At 42.9% G+C, this 20,281-nt stretch overlaps 2 protein-coding genes across 3 annotated transcripts in view; one reads left to right on the top strand and one right to left on the bottom strand.

Annotated features, from left to right (window-relative positions):
• Positions 1-11,935, top strand: part of COG3 (component of oligomeric golgi complex 3) — a 55,060-nt gene extending 43,125 nt beyond the window's left edge. The window contains exons 18-23 of one of the 2 annotated variants that reach the window (XM_074988111.1): positions 1,336-1,424; positions 1,539-1,673; positions 4,917-4,992; positions 7,157-7,284; positions 8,206-8,304; positions 9,484-11,935. In XM_074988111.1, coding sequence (XP_074844212.1) covers positions 1,336-1,424; positions 1,539-1,673; positions 4,917-4,992; positions 7,157-7,284; positions 8,206-8,304; positions 9,484-9,513 — 557 coding nt within the window. In that variant the 3' untranslated portion in view covers positions 9,514-11,935. The remainder of the gene's footprint in view (positions 1-1,335; positions 1,425-1,538; positions 1,674-4,916; positions 4,993-7,156; positions 7,285-8,205; positions 8,305-9,483) is intronic. The other variant, XM_074988120.1, reaches the window with a different exon arrangement.
• Positions 11,936-14,046: 2,111 nt separating this feature from the next.
• The window catches only part of ERICH6B (glutamate rich 6B), a 59,818-nt gene continuing 53,583 nt past the window's right edge, over positions 14,047-20,281 (bottom strand). Inside the window, exons 16-17 of the mRNA XM_074984474.1 lie at positions 16,194-16,422; positions 14,047-14,340 (exon numbers count right to left, since the gene is read on the bottom strand). Of these exons, the coding sequence (XP_074840575.1) occupies positions 14,119-14,340; positions 16,194-16,422 (451 nt within the window). The 3' untranslated portion in view covers positions 14,047-14,118. The remainder of the gene's footprint in view (positions 14,341-16,193; positions 16,423-20,281) is intronic.

The following is a 20,281-nucleotide window of genomic DNA, read 5'->3' as shown; positions in this document are numbered from 1 at the left end:
AGTTCCCAGCTTTCTGCTCATACATGAAAATTCATACCAGGGACGCTAAATTCCCATTAAAATATATGTAAAAGTCTCTGATTGGTTCCAAGTGCTCATAATTGGGTGAAGGAGTGGCAGCAGGTGGTGCCACTTTTGGTAGGTAAGTGAACCTTGTGTTGCTGGGGGTTGGGAAGGGTTAAAGGCTGGGGGCAGTTTGGGGCCATGAGCAAGAGGAAGGGTTGAAACCTGGTGGTGGGTTGGGTCCGTGGGGCTGGTGGGGGATTCAGACTGTTGCAGGTTGGGTCTGCGAGGGTGGGGGTGGGGCAGGCTGTCGTAGGTTGGGTCTGTGGGGCCGGCGGGGTTTCAGGCTGTGGCAGGTTGTGTCTGCAGGGTGGGGGTAAGGCTCGTATTAGCTGGGGGAAGTTCAGTCATCCAGTGAACAAAGGTAGGTATATGAGTCCCTTGTTTAAGCGAGTACATGTAAGAAAAGTACTCGTTTAACGAGAGATGAGTGTACTTACTGGGCCCTGAGAAGACCTTTAGGGGTAAATTACAGCATCATAACTGCACAGGACACTGAGAGCCAGGACTGGTGGCTGTAAATAGATTTTATGGGATCATGGGAAGCTCAGCCACACCCATGATACGTGGTTGTCCAGCTACCTAAAATCATGCCGTATTATGGATGTAGCTGGACGAGAATGTCTTGGATTAGAAGTTCAATGTGTGTTTCTACTGCTCCTATGGATGGGAGGGTGCATGCTGCTCATCCTAGTCCGATTGAAAAAGAGGTTTTGTATTGCACAGATACGGACATAAATCATCCCCTTTTCTTCCCTCACCTGGGAGAGGAGGGAAATTGGTCAGCATTCCTGCGCAGACCTGCCCTGGAGCAGCCTCTGTTTATCACTCATCTCTCTGGCTCTCTAATCCTTAAAGGGGCAGTGCACCTCCTCTAACAAGCCAAAGGGCAGTGAGATCATTGTAACCTCCTCAGGGTGTAGACCAGGCCTGTCCAGCCCGCAGGCCACATGCGGCCCTGGACAGCTAGTAATGCGGCCCCACAAGATCGTAAACTTTTAACATTATTATGTGATTTATATACATTAACTATATTATATATTTTATATGCAGCCCAAGACAATTCCTCTTCACTCAGTGCGGCCCAGGCAAGCCCAAAGGTTGGACACCCATGGTGTAGACTCTCCCTTACTGTGTTGTAGAAGGTCTGGCAAAGGGACTCCGGTCTTACTGGGGCCTTAGTTGTTATTAAAATAAAAAATGATAGTAATCGTGCTATGCCGTGAGCTGAATCGTACACATTGACGGTCCAGTTAACTTTCTGCTTCACAGATGCAGCTTTTAAAATCCTGAATCCAAAGACTGTTCCAAGATTTTTTAGGCTAAACAGCAACAATGCACTTATCCAGTTCCTATTGGAGGTAATATGGAGTCTTTTTGTTAATTCCATGTATGGTGGGGGGACACCTTCCTTTTGTTTAAATGTATGGTGATTTCTGGGCAAATAAAAAGACGATAACTGCCTTCTGTTCAAGGGTACTCCAGAGATCCGAGAACACTATATTGACTCTAAGAAAGATGTAGACCGCCATCTGAAATCAGCTTGTGAGCAGTTTATTCAGCAGCAAACCAAGCAGTTTATAGAGCAACTGGAGGAGTTCATGTCAAAGGTACAAAGAGGCTATGTACTCACTCTGCTGATTGAAATATTTTTTTTCCTGACACAGCAGGATTAATTTGTGTTTAAATTCGTTTGTTTTATGCTAGATGGAGCTGGTAGAGCTGCCTATTTCTAAGGCTGCCCGGGACTTCCCATGATCAGACTTTGGTTTCAGTTGCTTGTAATCTCAGCGGAAATTGTTCAGGCGTTGTTGAGAAGGAGATTAGTGAAAATATGTTTTGCCTGTGTTAAAAATAAGTCTCACTTGCAGGCTTATGAGACTGACATTTAAATTAGTTACATTCTCCAAAGATTGTTAGTATTAGCACTGTGTGGTTAGTAAGACTTTTCCTTGCATTTGCTGGTCCTGGCACAGAGGGGAGGAAGAGAGAGGATTCAGATGAACATGGAGGCAGGGATAGCAGGAGGGTTCATCACCACTAGTGTACTCTCCTCTCCGGAACTTAAAATGGAACCAAGATTCTTGAGTCTGGACAGTCCTCTGCTGTCAGTAACTTTCTACTAGGAAATGTGTCTGTCACCTCTTGCTAGTGTTCTTCCACGTGGGGGATGACCATCTGTTACTGCTGCGTTCCCCTTCATTTAAGTGGCAGAAGTTTATACCGTGGTTATTAAGGTCCTCTCCTGCTGATGAACTATGTGGGTGAACATATGATGGCGCAGGATGGAATTTTTGTTTGCTTTTTTTAAGTCCCTAGGAAATTGCAGATAGGGTAGTGTTCCTTTAGCAGTTTTTTCAAGATGAGCAGTGCAAGTTTATTAATTAGTTCACTTCCTCAGTGGAAAGTGGATATACACCAGCCCTTATAAACCTGAGCAGATTTATTAAACATTTCAGGCAAATTCACGAGTAAAAAGAAACAAGTTTATTGACTGCAAAAAAATAAAAGTGATTATAAGTCATTATCATCATGATCATCATCAACCATGGGCTCAGCACCTTTTGATGTCTGATGCCTCTGCCACTGTTTCCTTCCATCTTTCCCTGTTCAGTGCGGAGTAGCTTAGTTTCTGTAGACTAGTTCCGTACCAATCGCCTCTCCTGTTTGAACCATCCATTATGCCAAATACCAAGGGTCTTGATTTTTTTGTTTGTCGTTTATGCTGCAAATATGCCTGAATAGCTGTAACTTGCGTTGTATAACCTTCTGCAGTGTTCTCTTTCAGTTGTGTCTTGCTATATAATTCCTCGTTAGTGATCTTCTGCATCCATCCTATTCTCTGGATCTTTCTATAAAAACTCCCCTCGAATGCCAATATTTTTCTCTTCGAATCTTTCGTTATCACCCAAGTCTCACATGTGTACAACATGCTGCTGGATACACACGTTTTCAAGACACTCAGCTTCGTTCTTAAGCTAATCACTTTCCCTTTCCAGATCTTATCCATCACCTTCAGATTCGCTCTTGCTTTTGCTATTCCAATCGCTATTTTCTTCTGACACTGTAGATCCTACATTACGTTGCTCCCCAGATACGTAAACTTCTCCATGTTCTCTAGTTCAATCCCATCTATGCTGATCTCCATTCCTATTTCCTTATGTCCAAATACCATTGTTCTTGTTTTACCAATGTTCATAATCAGTCTGTACCACTTCCCTTCCTCATTTAGCACCTGCACCATTTTCACTAGCACCTTCTCATCTTCTTCAATAACTATATCATCTGTGCATGGGATAAGAATTAACAACTTGAGGTTCACGGATGTCCCTTCTCCTTCTTCCTTGATCTTGTCCATCGCACTCTCTAGATGTGCGACGAAGATACTCAGTGATATCGGATCTGCTTGTCTCATACCTCTACTCATTCTCAACCAATTTCCCAACTCTCGGCACATGCCTCTGCATTGTCCTTGATATCCTTCAACAACCGTATCAGTCTGCTCTCCACTCTGTACGACTCCAACACCGCCCAAGTCACTTTCTGATCTATACTTTCAAATGCCTTCTGAAAATTGACAAAGCAAGTGCTAGGTAAAATGTCACAGCAGTTACCAAAATTAAATAAAATACAAGCATACAGTCCAAACTTTCAACCCTGTTAGAATGGGCAACATTTAGATTAAGTAGTAGTCTTAACCCACTGGATATTGCAGTTCACCATACACAGGTTTCTCCATTGTGTTGGAGTCTTCAGACTTCTGAGTGTCCTTGTTGCTTCCAGAGTAGGTGCCAGGGGGAGAAAAAACAAAGCAGGAGGTCACCAGGTTCAGTTTATACCCTTAGTCCAGGTACTAGGAGAACTTAAGCCCAGGTGTATGTGGCATTGCTGATTCCCCAGTGTGCCTCCTCTGAGTGAGCCATTGAATTGTAACTCCTCTGTCGGACAATGGGTGGTGATTTCTGTTCAACACCCACCTGAGCATTGGTTACCTCTGTTATCATTGCCTTTGTATAGCTAGTGGGTGTTTCCCAAACCCACTGTGTGGTTTAGTGACAACCCAACCACGCAGCACAGTTCTCACAACTTCATAGGGATTAATGGTGTATGTATTTAGATGGGACAGTGGATCGCAGTAGATTGTAACCTGTCCCACAATACCTCATACGCCATGCTCTGTATCTGCGGTCTCCAGTATGTTTTCTATTCACCACATGTGGTGAGCTGGACACCGCGATGTGGCAAAATGAGCCTCCTTAGAGCCGCACAAGTGGAGTGCCCTCCGCCCGCTCTCCACACACACCCCAACATTTGGTGGGACAAACGTGACAATGGCAGCTCCTGCAGCCCCAGAGGCGGCAGCTCACGGGGCTCCAGCCATGACACGGCTCACACAGCGGTGGTTCCAGCCATGGCTCCAGGTGTGGCTCGCGTGGCAGCTCTGGTGAGTCGCCAGCAATTTACGTGGTGTATGTGCCTGGCTATTTTTTGGGCAGGGAGGTGGGGCAGTGGCGATCCTTACATTTCTGTTGCACGCCTATATGCTCCATATGCAATATCATCACTATATACACGTGAGTCATAGCAGGGCTAGAAGGTGCCTCCCTCAAGGTATATAGAGAGTCGCACACAAATCTTTACACTGTTGTGATTGGAATTGAGTATGTCATAGCTTAATTTTTTTTTCCTCTTGTTTATATCCTCAATTAAAATATACAAGAAAGGAAAAGAAAATCTATCTCAACCTAGAAATTTTAAGAGATTTATTTAAATGTCACTGGCTTGATTGACATGATTTCACTTGGATACTAATGGGAACAGAACGTCTCATTCTTTTAATCTTGTCGTTTTAGGTTGCTGCATTAAAAGCAATGGCCAGTCAAGGAGGTCCCAAGTACAACCTTTCACAGCAATCTTGGGCACAGCCAGGTATTCCTTTGCTTTACATTTTTCATTTTACCCAGAATAGTGTTGTGGGATAATATATTGCAGGGATTCCCAACCTATGGGTCTCCATTAGATTTTCTAAGGGTCACCCGCTGGGTGGTTCTGAACCGGATGTGGCTCTTTAAAGAGTCATTTGCAGCTCTCAGTGCTCACTCTTCCGACTCCCAGTCCCTGTCCTGCTGTGCTGAAATAGAACTCAATCTAATTGGTTGTATGGCTGGCAGGAGGGATCCAGCCATTAAACCAATTAAATTGAATCCCATTTCAGCATGGCAGGGCAGGGAACTGCCCACACTGCAGGTGGGGGAAGGGAGTAGGAGGGATGGGCTGAACTGCACAGAGGAGGTGGTGGTGGCAGCGGTGGCCTGGCAAAGGAGCAGCAGGGGGCAGCAGTGGTGCCTATGTGCAGTAGATGGGAGGGTGTTTTGGGGCTGTGAGGGGTTTAAGCCTGGGGGCGATGGGCAGCAAATCAAGTTTTATAAAAACAATTTCCCATGGAAGAACGCATACACACACACAGATTTGAACTGCCTTGGGTCACAAAGTCTTACTGAATTGTCAAAATGGGTTGCTGTCTCGTAAAGGTTGGGAACCACCGATACATTGGCTAATAAAAAGGACATTTTGTATTAATTCCCATTTTTCTCCAGAACTTGGTTTAAAAACTCTTCCACTTACCAAAACAACCTTTCTATTGATCACTTTTGACTACATTAAAGCAATACAAAATGCATTCTGTGCCAGATCATTTCAGAAAGTTATTTGTTTTTTGTAGTGCTAGGGGATGACTTTCAAAATTAGGAACCTAACAAGTTACATTCCTCAGGCTGTATTTAGGGACTTCACTGATTTTCCAATTGGTAACCACACAAGAGGTCTCAGTGACTTTAATTTTTGAAAATCTTAACCATAGTAATTTCAACAACTGTACAGGTTTCAGTATTTGATTCCAAAGAGCTTAACCTTCTATATTCTGTAGGTGGACTTTCACTGTCTGAAACACTTCAGCACAAAATTAAACTCCTATATTGTGCACGGGTGCATTAAACAGTGTTGAAGATATGACTGTGTCTGTTCAGTTGATGACCATTTAGTGCAGAGTTGTTTGACAATTATCTTGATTACCTCAATGTAAAGCCTTTCTTCTATAATGAAGGAGTTACTGACATTTACTTTGAGGCTTATTGCTTATAGTTTTGTAAATACATTACATTTTCAACTCTTGAAAGTTGAAAGCCAGCTACAGCCCTTCATGCTAAGAGCTCAAAAGATCGTGTTTCCTGGGAACCTTTGCTGGGTTTGAGCAGTTAGTATTTTGTGATATTTACAGCAGGTAGATCTAGAAAACTGAATGTTTCTGTCATTAATCTGAACCTTTAGTTGCATTAATTTCTTAAAATGCAAAGCCTGATGTGTGTGCTTATAATTCAGTGGTGCCTCATTGCAGGTCAATCAATCATGCTGCTAATTTGAACTCTTGGTTATAGCTTCTAGCTTTTTCAGGAATATGCCTTTAACGTTTGCTTTGTGGTTTGTTCGTAAGTGCAAATGTGAACATAGCATGTTTGCAAATGAGAACTATTTATCTTTCCTGAAATTTCAAGAAGCAGCTGGTATGTAGAACAGTGCCAAAAAGCAATTTAGCATGCTGTCAGATTTCTGGGTGACAGAAGGAGAGAAAGGAAAACACAAAAGTTGCAAGTATAAAAAAATGAAGTATCCCTTTTTCTTTTTGCCAAAGTTCTTGAATACTTCCCTATGTTTTCTTCAAGCCTCTGTTGAAAATGGTATTAAATATGTAGCAACAGTATAGAAACCGTGTTTCAATCCAGCAGAGTATTCCTGTGGTGGTAGGCTGCATAGCTGCCGGAGGCATGAGCATGGTAAAGAAATCTTTCCAAGTATGATTTTCTTTTCTTGGGCTGAGTAATGCCAAACAATTGCCTTTCCAACTAAACAAGGAAGCCTGAAAGGAGGAGCTTTTTATGACTGAAGGGAGGGGACTGTGATTTTTGGGGGGTTCTGGGGGCTATGAGGTGGGAATGTGAGTTAAGTAGGGAACAAATAGAGGGTCTCACTTGGAACGTAATATTTTCACCCATTGGGAACAATTTTTGTGTCTAATAAATTAAAATTTTATTTCCAGCAAAAGTCAATGATTTAGTATCTTCCACTTATAAGACAATAAAAACAAAACTTCCATCAACGTTACGAAGCATGTCGTTATACTTGGCTAATAAGGACACTGAATTCATTTTGTTTAAGCCAGTTAGGGTGAGTATTGTTAGTATATACACCAGTATGCTTTCCATTGGCCAGCCTTAACATAGTTGATTAGATTCTGAAGGTGTGCTTTGTAAACTCATTATTTTTTATTATTTTTGTAGGAATGAATTAATGTAGGTGTTTCTCAGTTTCTTTATCAGATGATGATGATTTTTCATGTTGACTTTGATAAGATTTTCTGAATTTCTGCTGCTTTTGTGCATTACATAGATTCTTATGAGTTATTGTACTGTAGAAATCCAGACAGTAATCATATGAAAGGCTTCATGCATGTAATAAATAAACAGTCTAGTATATCATAAATCATAGTATGGCTCTGCTCTGGAAGGGACTACATAAAAATGGCACCCTGTTCTACAAACCAAATGTCCTAAGTTTTCAGAGTAAAGAAAATAAATGCAGGTTGGTTTTACTCCTCTCCAATGTGCACCAGAAACACTGTATTGAGAGAGTTGAGGTGGATTCTCTTTCTTCTTGTGTATCAGCAACATTTGGTAAAGCCAGTCAGTTACACCTGTGCAGACTGGTCAAAGGCAATGAGAATTGGGAGGTTTAACAAAGGTCCTGTCGCTGGTGAATGTGTGCACACAAGTAAATCCAGCATAGGTTTTAGATGCCAGCTTAAATGTACAGGACTAGGTGTTAAGACCCCTTCCTCCCCCATGTTTTACTTATTAACCTAGTGCGCATGATCTGGAGTAGTCACACAATAGACGGAGAAGTCTCTCCATGCCATTTTTAGGTTACTTTTTAGAAGATAAGCACTTCTAAGAGTACAAAGTTCTACCACACACCAGCACCATTCACTCCAGAGACCGTACCGTACACAGGATGTTCAGTTTGTTTCATATTTGAGAGACAAATCTTGTGCTATTTCGAACACTAAATATTTTTTTTTCCTTCATAAAGAATAACATTCAGCAAGTATTCCAGAAACTGCATGCTTTGCTAAAGGAAGAATTTAGCAGTGAAGATCTCCAGATCATAGCCTGTCCTTCAATGGAACAGGTATAAAGTGAATCTTCTTGTTTTACAAATGGCTCTTTTTCACATAACTAGCTCACATTTTCTATTTATCCTGCTTTTTCATTTTCTGATTTTTATTCATATTCCTCTTTTCTGATTATTTGAAAATCCACAGTTGATTTGAACTCTAAACACTAGGCAAATTCAATTGTTTAGTTTTTACAAATATCTGTTAGACAATTTTAAAACAGAGATTAGTGATTTAGACATGCAACTCTGGGATTATGCAAGGACTGTTCTGGTGAAATTCCCCCACTTTGGGCACCTTTCCTCTTTGGAGGAATGATCAGATGTGATAGGTGTGTGAAACTTTTGAAGGAATTGCAAGAATCTGTTTGAAGTAAACAACTGGAAGAATATGGCTAATCCTGGGACCTTAAACAGAGTTTCAGGCTGAAGGAGGGTCTTTATCCTTAAAGATAATCAGTGTAGAGACACTCCTGCATCAGGTGGTCCTGCATAAGCCACTTTCGTAGAGATCCCATACGTAACCCCTCCCCTCCAAATTATTGGACGTCATTGGTAGCGTGGTTATGGAGCTTGGGGGTCAACTGGGGAGTCTTGTTCACACTGTATTAAACTGTTAATCAAATGTATGGATAGTAGGAATTTCCCCACGGGGAATTTTTGACAGGGAACATGAAGTGGGAGAAGAATATTAACTTCCTTTGAAGATGGAACAGGAATAATCTACTGGGATAAATCTGACTACTGTGAGAAAAATCCATTTTCTGTTCTTTCAGGAATGGACGATGCATCAGTGTTTTGGATCTCTTTCATTCCCCTTGCCCCCCCATGGTTTATGTAAGATTTATGGGTTATTAGTAATGTGCATGATTGAGAATGTGCCTCTTGGGAATGTAAACATGCCTACTTTCTTTTAAAACTACATGCAGATACACATAGACTTGCTACAAGCTGTGTTGACACACGAAATTGTAACAGCTGACGGAGCTACTCTGTGAAGTCATTGACTGCGTAGTTGGTGTCTGTTAGTTAGTGAGAACTGGTGATTGTACTTTCTGACCAGTATTCTTATAGATGTTCTGTTGGTTCCTGGGAGTCTAAATGCTTAGACTTGTAGAATGTTTAGATGCTCAAATGACATAAGTCTGCTCATGTCTCAAGTCTGCTAACATATGCTTTCACTCTGCCTTTCAGGTGAACCTGCTTTTGTCAGTGTCTAAATAACCCAACAGGGAAGCTGTTTGAAGGAAATTTGAGTGATACACCAGACTGAGAAGGGGGCATGAAGTCATTCGCCAGAAGTAAATAAAGGATTTGCCTTGACAGATCAGAGTGTACTGGCTTTAATACTCCCCAGGCTGCTTAACACTGATTTACAGAAGAACTGAGTTCTACAAATTGTTTCAACTATGCCAGTTTTTTTCTCATCTAAAACTTAAAGGAACAAACTCACTGCAGATTTATAACCAGCTTGTTTCTGCCACACCATCAGATGTAAACATGTCTCAAATTGGAATGCCGAGACTTAAATCTATTTAAGACCTTCCGTCTTTTCCTGCCGGGGGAAGATGTGTGCCCAGTAAAAGAGCTAGCAATTTCACTGGACACTCTGAAAATAAATGTCAAGAAATGAAAGCAGAAGAAAATCAACATTGAATGGACTGGTGGCATGAGTATCATTTTGACAGGCACGCTCATTTTTCTCAAGCCCTCGAAGAATCCTGTTAGTCCCAGTACGTTTGAAGAATGTAATTCAAAGTATATTAGCTTGTGAAAACTGCATCTTGTTTCCCTGGAATTTGAGTGTTCTGCAACATTTGATGCCATGTATTTTGGGTGACCTGTAATGATGAGTAGCCGTGAGCCCAGATTTCCATATGTCAATATTCTGGAGTGCTCCAAGTGAAGAATCTCTGAGGAGCTCGTACTGTGTTTTGAAACGAATCAGTGGGGGTTGCAGTGGAAAGCTGTGCAATAAAATTGTTCGTGTTTTTGTGAGGGGAAACTCTACCCCTTTACTAAAGGCTTTATTGCAAAGGCAAGGCATAGCATTAGGGTTTGCAGGTACTTCAATCAGAACCCCTTAACCTGAAATCTTAAGGACGAACAGTGCGGCAGCATTGTCAGAAGTGAGTCTTCAGATGCTGCAAGCCAGGGAAAGGGACCCCAAGAACAGTGCCTGTGACACAGCTGTGACGATGGGATTTGTGCAGTACTGATGGTGCAAAAGTAAAGATATGTAAAGGAGAAGTGGGTGACAAGTGAATGCAAAAGCACCTTTGTAAGCTAGAGAAGTACCTGCGGATCAGTAAACAGCGTACGAGTAAGATCTGATTGTGGCTGGCGTGCAGGCAGCTGTTGATGCGCAACCTTGGTATGTGCTATTTCAGGTTAACTGCTTAAGCGCCCGTCTATACATGAGATGAAACACTGAAAATGCCGTTACTGTCTTTTTTTTTTTTTTTTTAAACTGACCTCATTGTATAGGTAAGTGGAAGACAATGTTGTACTTAAATGACAGATTTTTATTCTCTAGCTTGTGTATTGTAGAAATTTTACATATCTTTACTGTCTTGATTTAACAGTTTTGCTGTTATACATCAGTCTACTGGACATGAAAATACCAAGTTTTAAAGCCTCCATAAGCAGCATTGTGGCAGACACTCTGGGGTGTGGTATTGTAATTACAGGACCTCGTGTAACTTTTTGAAATTAACTAAGAAAGCAATGAAGAGAAACAACATAACCTTTCCCTGTTCTAGAATACAGCCTGTAAATCTCAAATGCCTTGTAATATATGTATATTTGGTCTTTTTATGGTCTTTTACAAAAGTGTGCATGATTGCTGTACAAAGCTATGACTGAATTAAATGTACAGAAGTGGTCAGAAGGGTAAAATACTGTGTTACTCACTCTTGTGTTTTGAATCTTTTCACTTCTAAAATACTCGTACAGCTCTAGGACAGCCCATTTAAAAGATTAATGGAGCAATCAGTTTATTCGCCTCTTTGCTAAATGAAGATTTGTTCAAACATGTACAGTTTCAGATATTTACATATAACAATAGTGTAAATAATTTCAAAAAAGATTAATTTAAAGTGCTTTATATGATCTGACTAGACATTTACTGTTTTAAGTGTTTTTTTTAAATAAAAATTTTGCTTCATATTTTGATCCCAGAGTATTGCCTTGTGTGTAACTTGAGACCTGTCTGACAAGGAAACTAGTGGCAAACCAGTAAATACCCTGCAGGCGTGTACAATGCTTCATTAAGAAACGCAAGATCTATTTTGTTGTTAGCAGTGAGAGCACCGACTTTATCTGGCACAGACAAATGTATCACTGCACACTGAGTGCGCAGTGAATTGGGCTAAATTCATCGCTTTATAGTGATCATAAAAATAAATTTGTATTTTCTTTACTCATGAAGGATCTTGTGTGACTAAGTGGTCTCTTCACTGCAATTTTATTAGAGGGAAGAAGCCAAGGTTGTAACATTTTAACTAATCGGCTTTTGCTAAGAGTAAACTTGGCTGCTGATGGCAGAATGCACAAGTATTATTCAGCCCTTGTTTTATTTTATGGCTTTTCTTGTTGCCTAGCTACTTCTACTTGCAGGCTCATCTGTCTGTCCTTTCGTGTTATATATTGACTGTATTATTCTTCTGGTGTTCGGTCCTGTAGGACCATTCCTTCCAGAGGTTGTGGCTTCTTCCTTGTAATGTCAATATAAACTTTCCATTTATGACAGCAGCATTTGAATTACTGATTTTTTTTTTTTAAAATCATGTTTTCTCTAATCTTATTTGTAGAATTCAAGTGGTTCCTTATTTTCACACAGTGGTGCTTCATGGCAGTTGCTCTCTGATCATTCCTTGGACACTGAAAACGTAATGAAGAGGCAGAGTTCTAACACTTGTCTGAATTATACCATACAAAGCTAAAGTGAATAACTAAGTGGCACTCAAAGAAGTCTTTTAGATATTTATTTGCAGTGAGTCAAATTTCTACATTCATTCCTGTTGCTAGTACAATACAGACTGAACTTCTCTCGTCTGGCACCCTTCGGACTTCACCGGTGCTGGATGGTGAGAGGTCAATATTGTCTAGCACATTACCAACACTTCCACTGCTTAGTGGGCTCTTAGAAGACATTTAGGGGTAAATTACAACTAATAACATCACAGAACACTTGAGAGCCAGGACTGGAGTCTGTAAACCAACTTTATGGGACCACGGGCAACTTGGTCACACCCACAATAAGTGGTCTTCCAGCTAACTGAAATCATACTGGATTATCAAGTTCACCAGATGAGAGAATTCTTGATTAGAGAGGTTCATCCTGTACTGAAAATTATAGGGACACCCCAGTGTCAAAGCCAAGAAGTTTCAAACCGAGGAATGGTGCGGTGGCAATATAAACCACTTTTGAATGCACTTAATTTATGGAAGAAATATTTGAAAGCTAAGTATATTTTTTCTAAGTTTATAAAATTATGTAACATGTCATTCCTTCCTAGGCATGCTAGATGTAAACCTCTATAACACAGCCCTAAAGAATATCTGGAATGAGTTTATAAAGAATGTCTTGTCATTTAAACGTGATCACCTTTTAATACGTTTACTAAACCAGTGAATCAAGTACATCCAAGATCTGAATCGTGGTATATCATTGCATAGTGTCTTGAAATCTTACATGGCAAAACTAATTGAAATTGATCTGCCTGTGTGGATGAAAAGCTAGCTGAAAAACTAAAGAAACTGTATTAATGACTAACAAAGAGACCTAGAGAGGTAGAAATAGGGTCAGGGAATAATAAAATGAAATTGAACCTGTTAAAATGCAAGCTACTGTAGCTGAGGGAAATATAAAACCCAGGTATTCAAAGGGGAATTGGTAGTTGGTACTGTGAAGTTGCGTTGGGGGGGAGCTCATGCTATGTACACAAGACAGTATGTTATGGAGAGCAGTGAATTTATAGCTCCTTTCTGTTTGGTGCCAGTCCTAGAACATAATCCATTCCATTCTGGGCACTTCAAGAAAACTGTAGACAAACTGAAGACCTTCAGTGAAGAGCAAGAGAATCAAGAAAATTGGAAAAAAGAACTTGAGAACAAACTGAAATAATAGTGGTGCCCAACTTTCATGCAAGAAAACTAATTTACAGAGGAAAAATAACTCATAGCTCCATTTCTTTAATTAGCTTCCAGTTTCACTTAAGATCTGTGGGCCCATTCTCTTCACTGTGTCACTGGATTGGATGAGCGAGGTAGAGGCTTCAGATAAAAATATGCAAGCCAGCTTGTTCAACACCAACCCCTGAAACAAAGCCTGAGTTACTGTTCAGCCCCCAGAATGATCACTGTGGTAAAAATTAGAGTTTTGTCTGCCAAAGATCTTCATCCGTAATTTTCATTCATATTCATATCCACCCCCTTTAGGACCAACAAAGGGTGTTTTGTTACACTAAGCACGTTTATATATTCCACGATGAATTGGTTAGAAATGCTGGGCAATGGAGTGCAAGGCATGCTCACAGGGTCACACCTTGACTGAGGCTCCCACCAAACTTCAGGATACCCCTATTGGCCTTTCTCCTGCTTAAAAAATCACCATCTAATTCTGTCCAACCTGTGCACGGGTATTGGTTTGGCCATGGGAATATAAAAGCCACTGCATATTTTCAAATGTATTGTTTAATTCCATAAATATTCTGCATTCGAATCCAACCAGTAATGTAAGACATGCTTGAAAATGTGTTTATTGTTTCACAGTGAACTGCCCATGTAGCCTTAAAGAGAAACCTAACATTGCACCATCCCGTGTGTCTATTGGGCACGAGTCTTCCTACATCTCCATTTCAGCAGTTTACGCAGCAGTGCTACAAGAGGCAGTGCCTGACTTTTGTTTAATGGTGTGTCTTGCAGGTCTTGCAGTATTCTCTGCATTTTGGGGAGGAGACTGTTGATCTGAATGCGTTTGGCATGGAGGAGTAGCCCCAGTTGGCTTTCAGCTGGCTTCAGTAAGTGGACTGTGCCCGTGTCTTTCATCTGCAAAATAACCAATTTAAAGAGAACTTAATCTTTCAAACCAAACCAAACGTCTCCAAGATTAATGCATATGGTCCCATTCCAGAATATCACAAAATTCTGCACTATCTACATAAAACACATTGCATGCTCTCGAGCTTTTATTTCAACTACTTCAAATCTTCACCTGTAAACCGAAAATCTAAAAATCATTAAATAAAATAAAAAATAAAATTGTTGAAGCTGAGCATCCGTAGTAGCCCAAGTAAGCAAGGGGCTATTTGCCACAGAAGTAATTTAAACTCTCACACCTTTTTACTTGGGAATCCTCCAGTACATCATTTGCTCACTAAAAATCCTCCAATACATCACTGCTTCAGACACCTGCTATCAGGGCATACCACAAGAAATGCATTTGGATTTTGTCGTATTTCACGTTACTTTCTACAAAGCCAGGCGAAGTGCTATTAAAAGACTAAAGAAGGAACAATGCTGTCCCTGGTGCCTTCACACAGGAACTGAATAAAGTTGAGTAAGATATTCCTCAAACTAATCCCACCATTGCTAGTTTGCCTTTCTCCCACAAGCTAAATGTTCAAAAACGTGTGGGAAGATTCCGTACTGGGACTTTCAACTGTGCAATGATCAATGTAGGAGCTGTAGAAAGGTCTTGAGCTGGGCAGTCTGCAGTTTACTGTTTATTGCATGAACCTGGATCTTCCTGCTCCAAAACCTCAGGACCCCCCCACCAACTGCACTAAGATTTTCGTAGCTTCTAGCAATATAGGAACAATGGTAAAGACCTTAGTAAGTAGTTCTGTTTCCATCCAGCAGAGGGCACTGATATACATGTTTGCCTGCAAGTTCACTGTATTTTATTAAGCCAAGTTCAGCAGCAGAGGTAGCTGGGCAGGGACCAGACTGTTTGTTTCATAGGATTAGTTCTGAACTGGAACAAAAACCATTTAAGTTTCTTGCAAAATGGGATTTCTGAGAGAAAAATAGTTTGAGGTCAATTGAAACATTTTGCTTACAGACAATGAAAACTTTTTGTAACAATAGACGTTTCCTAAAATCAGAAGGGTATCTGAGTTCGTCTGTATCTTCAAAAACAACAAGAAGTCCCGTGGCACCTTGCAGACTAACAGATATTTTGGAACTTATGCTTATGCTTCAAAATATCTGGTAGTCTGTAAGGTGCCACAGGGTTCTTATTATTTCCTAGAATACATTTCAAAAAGAGAATTGTGAAATGGAACAAAATAAAGCAAACATTCTGTCCTGAAAATGTTTTAACCTTATCAAAACATATTTCATTTCTTTTCTGTAATGAGATGTTCATCAGAATCAGCCCCACAGGAAGTTTCGGTTTTACCAAACTAGCACTTTCTGACAGAAAAAATGTTCCTGTATGAAAATTTCAGCTCACTCTATTCAGCAGCAATAGCAGATGTGGGCTACACTTACCAAGGCCATGTATATGCTAGACATTAAAGTCAATTGCAGAGACACAATTTTAGCTACGGCAATTGCATGGCTAAAATCAACTTACCTGGCCATCCTCACAGAGGGAGGTCGACAGGAGGAACTCTCCTGTCGACCTCCCTTACTCCTCACAATATTGAGGAGTACAGGGGTTGACTGCTGACCTTGGATATTTCGACCTCACCCGTCCTTACCAGGCACTCGAAATTGAACCCTGGAAGATTGACCCTGACCAGGCTGATCTTCCATGTAGTGAAGACATACCCTTTGTAGTCAGGCTTCTTCTACGAAGAAGTCAACATCTTGTTCATTGAGACAATTTAGTCCCATGAACTGGTAAATAGAAAATGGAATTGTAGTGTTGGTGCTTACTCCTGCAAAGAAGTTACCTTCAGTCTTGCCCCCACGTTGAAATGGATGTGGTTTTGTTTTTTAGTAAATGATAAATAGATTTGGTCCTGAGCCACAATTTTAATCCTGATAAAAACGTTTAGTTTCATGTAGATGGGTTGGAAAGGAGGAGCATGAACATGACAGCTGAAGTCATGCCAACTCCAGTGCTTCTGTCTTCTTTCTTTCTGATTCATATAGGAGCCAGAGTGGGGATCCAGATTCAACCTAGAGAAAGATTCTGAGTTAGGGTATGTAGAAGACAAAAGCACATGTTGATTAGGGAATGTAAAAATGAAGAACGACTCTCTTTGGACCCATAAGTGTCATTTTGGTCTCTCTGGTCTAATCATTGCCCTCAGTGCAGTTTCTCCTAATGTTCTGCAGTATGAATAAGCTCAGAATCAGGCCAAAAATGTTGTGCTTGCGATCTCAGCCGAACACAAATATCTGCATGGTTTTGTACCTTACACAGGGGCAGCATTTCAATGAAAACTGAAGATATGTTCTCTGTATTTTGGTGGATGAGAACAGACGGGCTGGGTAAGGAGAGATGAATGACTGAGAAAGTCAGCACAAATTCAGAAGATACAACACTGGCGGAATGGCAATCAGGGAGTCAGCTCTGAGGGCTGAGACATGGCCCCCAAAATGAGGAGCTCAGATAGGCTGAATTATAGCAACTTTGTCAGTCTGAATTTTTTCCAGTTGAAATATACAGTAAAACCCCTCTTTATGCAATTTCAAATTCTGCGTTACTTGGATTAAAGCAAGTCAAAATCATGAGAGGCAGGGAGCTGGAAACCAGCTGCCTGCCACTTGCAGGAGCCAGGAAACTGATCAGCCCAGCAGTGCTGGAGAGTTTACCAGCTCCTGCAAGGAGGGGAGCTGGGAGCCTGGCTGCTGCCTGGTTTGCTGCTCCCTGGCAGTCAGGACACTGACCAGCTGATCAGTTTCCCAGCTTTCCCAACTTGCGCAAAATTCAACATACACACAGATGCCTGGGAACGCAACCTGTGCATGAGTTGGGGGTTTACTGTACAGACAGATTCTTACCTCCCGGCTACACGCAACAGGTCAGACCTGCAGAGGCTAGTGAATGGCGTAGTAGCCATGTTACATTGTGTGCTGAGTATGTAAAAAATGCCATAACACAAATACACCCCAGCTAAGCTGCTCTGGAGCATAAATTGAAGACGTATGCATGTGTCTGTTTAAATGAGCTGGTGAGAAGGTCGGTTAGTTTTATTTTGAAACCGAGACTTATTTAAATATATTGCATAATACACTTGGACCTTGCTAATCCAGCAATCCTGGGAACCAGCACATGCCAGATTAAAGAGTGTGTTGGGCTAGAGGGGCACTGAGAGGTCTGGGGGGGCAGCACTTACCTTGCACCCCCAGCTCTGTGGGCCCAGCCACTTCCAGGCACCCATTGCTGTGGAAGCAGCAGGAAAAAGCTTCAGGGAAAGTGGCTCTGTGCACTGCTTCCCCAGCTGACAGGGAACGGGAGCAGCAGCAAGGAGCCACTTCCTCCTCCGTACCACTGGGATGCCAGGATTATGGATGCCCAAATTACAGAGGGTCGAGTGTAGTTTATTCTAGAGAGATTTTAATATAACCTCGACACTGAAGCCCTGAGCCCAGATGTTCCTTCTCACAACTGCTCAGCTCTAAATCAAGGGCCAGATCCTTGGCTAGTGGAAATCAGCTACACCATTTAGTGCTGCTCGTGACCTTGGCCCTAACATCCCCTCCAAAAAAAACCTTTGACCATCCCCTAAAGAGACCTGGAATGCTTATGTGTCAATGCAAAGCGGTGAAGAAAGGCAACAGCCCCTCAGCTGAGTGCACTGTCAGCCTGTCTCACACCGGGTTCCAGGGCACTCTGGTATTCATGAACAACTTGCAGTTCTTCTTCGAGTGGTCCCCGTGGGTGCTCCACAATAGGTGTTGGGCTCGCCCGGCGCCGCAGATCGGAATTCTTGCAGTTTCTATTGGATCGCGCATGCGCTGACGCGCGCTGCTCCCTTGCGCGCCCCTGGCCATGTGCGTGATCCGGTCCCGCCGGTTCCTTCTCAACCGCCATCGGCTGCAGACGGAATCCGCTCAGGCTAAAGCCAGAGTCAGATAAGATAGTTGTTTTTACATGTAGTTTGTTTGTTTTGTCACTATTAAAAAAAAAAAAAAGAGAGAGAGAGAGAAAGAGAATATCAGCTAGCAGAAAGAAGAGGAACGAAGGGGAGAGGGGCGGACAAGAAGGCTAGTTAAGCTGTCCGCTGCCCCGCAGGCCGGTGATTGTTATTTGGGGTAAAAAGGCATTGATTACGGGCTAAGTACCCTATTAACAGTAAAGACTCACCGCGATGGCCTCCTCAGGGTTTAAGAAGTGTGAGTCATGCCGCGAGGCGATGCCAGCCTCCAATGGGCATCGTGAATGCATTCGCTGCCTGGGGGAATCACATGTTACCCAGAAGTGTTCTCACTGTGCTAAGCTTACAGCTAGGGCCAGGAAAGACAGAGAGATGAGGCTCAAAATGCTCTTGTTTGATAAGGCTCTCCAGCTGGAACCGCCGGAGAAGCCTCACGCAGAAGGGCCCTCTGGGTTGCATAAGAGGAAGGCAGCCTTGGTGCAGAAGAGGAGGAAACTCTCCCCGGCTCGATCCTTGCCAGTGGGCCCAGCGGGCAGGACGAGCGGAACGCAGAGTCCCCAGCCGCTAGCTCATGAAAGTGGCAGTGCAGCAGCGCACGTGGCAGAGGCTGAGCCTCCGATTACACAACAGACGGCACACAAGGCACCGCGAGCGCCAGCGAGGCAAGCACCAGAATCGGCGCCGACGCAGGCGGCACCGGCCCCCGCGGCACCGACGGCGCAGGGGCACCTGGCATGGAGCCTACCGGTGCCGGAGGAAGCTACCCGCACAGCACCGCAGCTGCCTGTGCTGAGCGCGTCGCCGACAATGGGGCTGAGATCCCCAGCATGGGAAGCCCACCCTGCAGGGGAGGGGCAAGGCAAAACCAAAAACTCGGCACCGCAGCCCATCTCCAGGCAGGGCTGCGCTGCCCTTATCTCTTAGCCCGCCCCCCCGCCCGAGATATACACGCTGCACCGACGGGCTGTAACTCCACCGCCTTATTCAGGGCCTCCCTCTCTGTTCCTCCAACCAATTTCGCCGTGGCTTGGCCACCTTCACCATTTCTGGGCATGGATCCCCTTGAGTACTATCACAAACCAGCTTCACCACTATCTATGTCGTCGCGGAGGTCCCGCTCTCCCAGACATCATGGGTACACTCCCTGATCGTGGTCCAGGTCTCCATCACTGGGCCCTTGCCCATGTTGCTATGGTCGTCCTCATCATGCTGAACACAGACACCGCAGGTCTAGATCCAAGGGCAGGTCCTCCCCTGCTACTCATCAATACTCCCGTGTACACTCTCGCTCTGGGACAGGAACACAGTTGTCTCAGGGGGAATTAGGTCCAGAATCCTGAGACTTCCCTTCACAGTCCTCCAGGGAGCAAGTATATCACCGAACTCGGGAGCCAGAGGTTTTGAGGGAGGTGTTCCCCAGTGGTTCCTCCTCATCCTCCCCAGATGAGGCCATGGCCCCTGGGGATGTCTCCCTCCCCAGATGACCTTAAACAATTCCAGGAGCTGTTCAAAAGAGTAGCTTTCACGCAGGACATTCAAATAGCAGAGGTGCAGGAGAAGCATCATAAACTCCTGAAAAATTTGAGACCCCTGGTTTCATCTAAAATCACTATCCTGCTGGACAAAGCCATTATGGAGTCAGCCACTAACATATGGCAGACCTCGGCCTCTATTCCGCCTACGAACAAGAGAGCGGATAAGAAGTACTTCGTCCCAGCCAAGGGCATGGAGTTCCTCTTTGGTCACCCGCAGCCCAATTCTTTGGTGGTCGAATCGTCCCAGCAGAGGTCGAAGACGTCTCAGTACAAGTCGGGGGGGTTGGATAAAGATGCTAAGAAGCTAGAGCTGTTTGGCAGAAAGGTATATTCCTCCTCTACCCTATTATTGAGAGTGGCAAATTACACGGCACATCTATCAAACCACAACACAGTGGC

Source organism: Carettochelys insculpta, chromosome 1 (assembly GCF_033958435.1).
Source record: "Carettochelys insculpta isolate YL-2023 chromosome 1, ASM3395843v1, whole genome shotgun sequence".
NCBI lineage: Eukaryota > Metazoa > Chordata > Testudines > Carettochelyidae > Carettochelys > Carettochelys insculpta.
This window is presented reverse-complemented; position numbering and strand designations above follow the sequence as displayed.